The sequence below is a fragment of the Poromitra crassiceps genome, assembly GCF_964638095.1.
Source record: "Poromitra crassiceps genome assembly, chromosome: 21".
NCBI classification, from domain to species: Eukaryota; Metazoa; Chordata; class Actinopteri; order Beryciformes; family Melamphaidae; genus Poromitra; species Poromitra crassiceps.
Genome location: NC_139638.1, coordinates 25126926 through 25133351, shown reverse-complemented (window position 1 = coordinate 25133351; position 6426 = coordinate 25126926). Strand labels below are relative to the sequence as shown.

The 6426-nt window shown below is 43.2% G+C and overlaps 1 protein-coding gene across 4 annotated transcripts; it reads right to left on the bottom strand.

Annotated features, from left to right (window-relative positions):
- On the bottom strand, positions 1–6162 carry rabepk (Rab9 effector protein with kelch motifs; the record flags this gene model as incomplete). 4 transcript variants are annotated; one of them, XM_083657828.1, is made up of 9 exons in its annotated part: positions 6004–6162; positions 5855–5882; positions 5707–5761; positions 5461–5615; positions 3562–3717; positions 3157–3321; positions 1564–1713; positions 772–921; positions 1–251 (listed from the first exon to the last, which is right to left on the bottom strand). In XM_083657828.1, exons 3-9 carry the CDS (start codon positions 5757–5759, stop codon positions 1–3), a joined length of 1080 nt encoding a protein of 359 aa, XP_083513954.1. In that variant the 5' UTR covers positions 5760–5761; positions 5855–5882; positions 6004–6162. The 4 variants fall into 4 exon arrangements, with proteins under 4 accessions (XP_083513954.1, XP_083513952.1, XP_083513955.1 ...); XM_083657826.1 differs by having other exon boundaries at positions 5855–6162; XM_083657829.1 differs by having other exon boundaries at positions 1–230; positions 5855–6162.
- Positions 6163–6426: the final 264 nt, after the last annotated feature.

The window sequence follows — 6426 nt, the reverse complement described above, 5'->3', positions numbered from 1 at the left end:
TCATGTTATTACAGTCACAATACAGTCACTGTGTATGACTCCCTGAGTGTCCATCCCTCCAAACACAAAGGCCAGCTGTAGGGTCTCTCCTGAGTCAACTCTGCCTCGGGCCTGGTCCCCTTCTCCACTCGCGTCAGCACACACCTTCCACGGCAATAGACACATGGAGTGGTCTAAACGACTGGGCGGCAAATCCCCTTGGAACTTCATCAGGACCCATCGTCTTCTGTCTGCAAGCAGTGAAGGGGTCACTTAAAAGACGCAATACAAGATCGACAAATACATTTTACTTTTGAGTTTTGTGAAAGGGTTTTAGTCAAGAGCTACAATGTTCCATAGCATAACAATCTCTCTCTCTCTCTCTCTGTATGCAAGTTACGAGGAATTTGTCTTAGTGTCTGTATGCAGCGTAGCGGTCACATCAATATACAGAGATAAGAAGTAGGAAGATAACTAAAGACAATCACAAAGTTGCAAGTGCAATCAAATCTACATGAGAATTTACATGAGATTTACAGACTGAGTTAAATAGACGTTAAATAGGCAGTGGATTTAATTGAATTTACAGTCTGAGTTAAACAGGCATTAAATTAGGTATGAGTTCCACACACACACACACACACACACACACACACACACACACACACACACACACACACACACACACACACACACACACACACACACACACACACACACACACACACACACACACACACACACACACACACACACACACACACACCTCATCTTAAGGAAACGTGTGTGTACCAGTGTTAAATCTGTGCATGGTGTTGCAGGCTCCATCTGCAGTCATTCCTCCAAAGATGTAGATGTTCTCGCCCAGCACCACAGCTGAGTGGGCTGCTACTCCTGCGGGGACGTCTCCTTTGGCCTGCACCTTCTCCCACTTCATGCTACCTTTAAATAGTAGACCCACAGACTAGTTTGAAAGAAACAAAATGGTGACTTCAAAGCATTCTCATCTATTTTCGATTATTCCATCATGAGACAAAAATGCGGAGTTAAGCTGTGTTCACACCGAGATATTTTTTTTTCTCTCTGTCGCTCGATTCAACCCTTTGGAATCGCTCTGTCGCTGTGTTTAAATCGCTCGTCAACAGGCACAATAATTGACGGACATCTGGGGGCTGTAATGTTACGCAATGTCATGATGTTTGTCCACTACGAGCCACCGTAGTTGTTTACAAGCTAAGCCTATCAGCGAGCTCTATACCGGTAGAACAGACTTCAATTCATGTCAGCTGTCAGCCTGTCAATCAGCTGTCAATGCGGTTTGTTCCAAGCGAGTGTGATCCTTGACTCACTCTCACACGGCAGCCAATCAGCGTTTTGGGATATTTAATCTCGGGCGACGAGCGAATTTTCACCCTATCGCTCTGTCTCTGTCGCTCGAACGCCCAGCGATTTTTCTCCCGGGCGAATATACGCTCAATCACTCATTTGACTTTGTATGTAAACTCGATGCCAGCGAAAAACTTTAATAGGTCGGTGTGAATGTTGATCCTCTGATCATGATTGAGGGTGAGAGTTAAGGCTTACTGGTGTCAAGCGAGTACATATCGCTATGGAATCTGTCTCCGGCCATTCCTCCGTGAATGTAGATCCTGGAGCCCACTGCAGCGGTAACGTGGCCGTGCCTGGCCGGGGGAGGTCTGCCGTGTGTTTCTGGTTGGGACCAGGAGGACGACGCTGGGAACACAGTGAAAGCATGCACATTAAGATGGAAGCTGAGAATCCACACATTTGGTTGTTGCTGTCAATATGAAAATCTATTGAGAAACAGTAAAGCGTGGTGTTTGAAAGGGAGATTTCAACTCGGTAGAACATTTTCTCTTTTAGGGCACATACCTCAAAAAGCTTTTTGGTATTTGTATACACTAAGACATTTTCATGTGCACCCCAACTGCAGGCAGAGGGATCCGGTATGGATCACAGTTTATATCACAACTGCAATATTCTGTCAAGTAATTGCAATTAAATTTTTTGGTCAGTATCTTTCAGGCCTAATATTGAACTGCAGAAAAAAGCCTGAATGTTGGTGGTAAAAGCAGATCCTCTTAACTGGGTCTGCTGGAGATACAAGATCAAATTGACCTGATGTTTACACACTTCCTTTGTGTGTGCCAGCCAGAGATGTGGACTTGAGACTTGGTGACTAGGAGTCGAATCGACTCGAGTCACTGTTTTGATGACTGGCGACTTGCCAAAAAAGAAATTACTTGAGAGACTCGACTTGGAACTTAAAGACTCGTGACTTGACTTGAGACATGGATAACTCAAATGACTTGTTTGTGTATCAGTTAATATTACATGTAAAGTATTAACTTGTTCAACGTTTTCAAGTGTCTGCGTAACGTTATCTGGTATGCGAGAGCACACTGGGAACGGCATTCTCATGATTGGTTGACTCGGTCGAGCTCCTCGCTATGGCAACAGTCAAGCTTCTACCCCCCCAAGGAGAAGCACTCGTTACTCATTACCGTTACACCTACACTATTTCGTATTTCTGTCGTAGTTCTGGTCGTTAATACGCACACACAGTATAGTCAGATCTTAATAAGGCCTATGGATCAGATCAGATCTGATCATCACGGCGGCCACGGTTGTGCCAATCCCTTTCGGATTCAAAAATGTCACGTGTGAAGGAAAAAAGTGAACTGTTGAATGCAAGATCTTCAGCCAGACTAAAGCATCAAACTTTGTTCACCATTTGAGGATTAGTAAGTGTCTGTGACTGTGAGGAGGGCTGATATATATACAATCTCTTCTGTCATAACCCTGTAGCTAACGTTAGCGAAGTGACATAAACCTGTGACTTGACTTGACTTGCCCCCAGAAAAAAAATGACTTGGGAGTTGCTTGAGAGTTGGCCCAAAATGACTTGGTGCCCTGTCTGGTGCTAGCCGGAAAAGTGAAAATGTTCTTATAGTATTGCAGCAAGTTGACACATTCTTATCTTTGATGGTTTGATCAATGGAAGTCGCAGTGGAATCAAAGACGATTCCATTGTGAAGCATTGCCCATTAAATATGAGAGAGAGAGAGAGAGAGAGAGAGAGAGAGAGAGAGAGAGAGAGAGAGAGAGAGAGAGAGAGAGAGAGAGAGCGCGCATGTAAAAAAAATCAACACTAACCTATATGAAAGACATGAAGTTTGGGGTCTGACACTGGTGTAGCCCCTGCTTCCCCGCCGGCAAAAACATACAGTCTGTCCCCTAGGCAGGCAGAGTTGGTGTGGTACGTCCTGGGACTGGGGGGTTTCCCGTTCGCCGACACTGTCTTCCAGCGTGACCCACTGTCTGGACAAGTGCACACACGTACAGAATGGACACTAAATCCCTTTTGTCAATATAAGTACGTGGCAATAGACTGTACATAACTGTACAACCGGTCTGTAGGAAGGTCTTAACACCACAACCACTTTGGTGACAACACAGTCAAACGTCAAGTGGTTTTGCTACCTGTACAAAACTGTTAATCTAAACTGATATGACTCTGATTACACGTTTACTCCATATGGAAATGATAGACACATTTACCAGTTAGTTGTAGGTTCTGGATACAGTTGCGATTGCCGCTCTGCTGTGCCCCACCAAACACCCACAGGCTCTGTGGGCAGCTCTCCGGCACAAAGCTGCAGTGTTCGTACCTGGCCTCCAAGCCCTCCCACTCTGCAATGTCCCATTCATGTTGATCTGGTGGAGCCAAAAAGGATAAAGACCTGTCATCAATGAGAACCAGACTAATCTCCCTGCAGAGTACGTACGGAGAAATTTAACTTGCCAACATTGTGCTGTGACAAGTGTAAGGCGGACACACGAGATGAGATGCAGAGTAATTTAGCAATACATAAGATATGTTACAATTTGTTGTGCTATAATCGATCATGGCAGCTTTTCATACAGAAGCCTGACTGTATTCAGGTTTCAAAGGCATGATGTTAGGGACTACAGATTAGGGCTGTGAATCTTCACTGGCCTCACGATTCGATTCGATTACGATTCAGAGGGCTACGATTCGATTCTATTACGATTATCGATGCATCTCGATGCATCTTAAATCGATGCATCACTTTTTTCCGCAATACATGATTTATTTTTTCTCACTTTCTTTTTTCTCACTGTGTGGCTACTTTTAAAATAAAAGTGCATTTGGAATTGCATTGTATTATGATCCATAATTAAAATAAACAACTTCATGTACTTCCATTATATTTTATTTGATTATTAAAAAAAAGATAATAATAATAATCGATTTTTGACATTTGTGAATCGATGCAGAATCGTGCACGTCCGCATCGTGACGCATCTTATAATCGATTATTTTTGACACCCCTACTACAGATGCAAATTAGCTCTTAGCTATTTCTGGTGCAATATATTTATTGTGTACTGTCCCTGCTCAAATAAACAATAAAGATAAACAATAAAGATAAAGATGTTCTAAGTTACCCACAAATGGCGACTATAGAAGACATCAGGGGCCAGTTGCATAAAGATAGACCTAGTCTAGTCTTACGTTTAACTGTGGTCAAACTTGCTAGTTATAGACTCAAACTCAAAATACAGTAGCCTACTTATTGATTGTTGTCGATCTCTAACGGGTTGTTTCTGTCTCTAAATACTTTTATAGTTATTTATTTTTACATTATTTAACTATACTTTTATATATTGTTTTAAATACTCTTTTTCAGACTATTTCCGAAAACGAGAAAAATAGATTTGGCATCTTGTTAAAAAAGAAAAAGGTAAAAGCTTCAGTATTTAAACTTCCCACTCTGACAGTTAGGCTGACTCGCTGCCATAAAAACAAAGTTCTTATTTCAAAATTAGCCAGGGGAAAGGAGACTAACTTTCCTAGATCAAAATAAGTCAGTCGTCATTTAAGTCACAGTCTTAATTAGTCTAGTCCAACCTGAGAATCTAAGACCAGTCTAATAAGACTTAACTCTAGCTATAAGCAACTAACCCCAGCCCAGGCTATGCCATCAGACAGGCTGCACCATAGTCACCTTTAACTAAATATTACAGGGTGGAGTGTGTGAGTGCAGGTACTGTAGGCTATGTCACTGGGGTTATCAAATTGCCCCACTCCCATCACAAATGTTCAGTTGAAATAGGCCCACGACACCTCCAGATTCTGGTGTCACAGAACCAACCAGCACCTTTGGACATACAGCTAGTCAGCTGCTACACTATCCCGCCCCCTCGCTTTTAGGCTTCGCTTTAGTTGCCCACATTGCTCAATTCCTAAACGCGCTACTCAAAGAGAATAGACTGATGGGTAATAATGCAAAATCTACATATCTGGACAAAGCAGATTTTTGTGTGTAACTGTTTTGAATGTGCTTATTAAATAGCATCATATATTTATTTTTATTTTATTATCAGGGGTATGTCATAATAACCCTGCAACAAGGTAACTTAACACATCCCTACCTAGCTTTATGATGTGAGATTCTGAGAAACTTCCACTGGGGTTGGCTCCCCCAACAATAAAGATGTGTCCTTTGCCTCCATCTCCAGAGGGGGTGTAGGTGCAGTTATGGCCCACACTGACACCTGGGCCACTCCCCCTGGGTATCAAGGAATACCTGCAGACAACAAAACACATCTCAGCCAAACCAAAGCCTATAGCTTCTTTGTAACATCATGAGTGCAATGAATTAACTTTAATTTATTCACCATATTCCTTCTCTTGGTTTGTCTTGAGGGTCAAGCACTGGGAGAAATTCCATAGCTGTTGGAGACGAAATAATTGCCCCAATGTCAATATTCAGTTATTCCAACCATTTTAACCTATTGATTTCCCATATCAATGATCACCACTTGCCTAAATTCTAGGGTGATGGTGGCGGACACTATCCAAAATAGCAGAAACAAGCTATGAATGAAGACAATCAGCACCAAAACATTCAACATGGATGGCAAGGTGGTAAAATCGTTCTCTGCTGCAAACAGCCACGACCTGACTTACTTTACCTCAGTGGTGTAGAGAGGAAGGTCTAGCTTTCCGTGCCATTTAGTTGGAGCGGGTGCACCTTCGTACAACAACCCAACAGAACGATTAGCATACGTAGCACGCTAATGTTAAATACATATTTCGCTCCCTCGGCTCTCCCACTTAAATCTATGCTCACACTAGTCACTACGGTCACTTTACTAATCGCAAAGTTGTTGCCTTGGTTGCCTTCGGCGCATGCGCAGTTTTGTCTTTTCCGGTGTTGTTAGATCTCGCGAGAGAACCCAGACCCCCCCCCCCCCCCCCCCCCACACACACACACACACACACACACACACGCACGCACGCACGCACGCACGCACGCACACACACACACACACACACACACACGCACACACACGCAAACACACACACGCACACACACACACGCACACACACACACA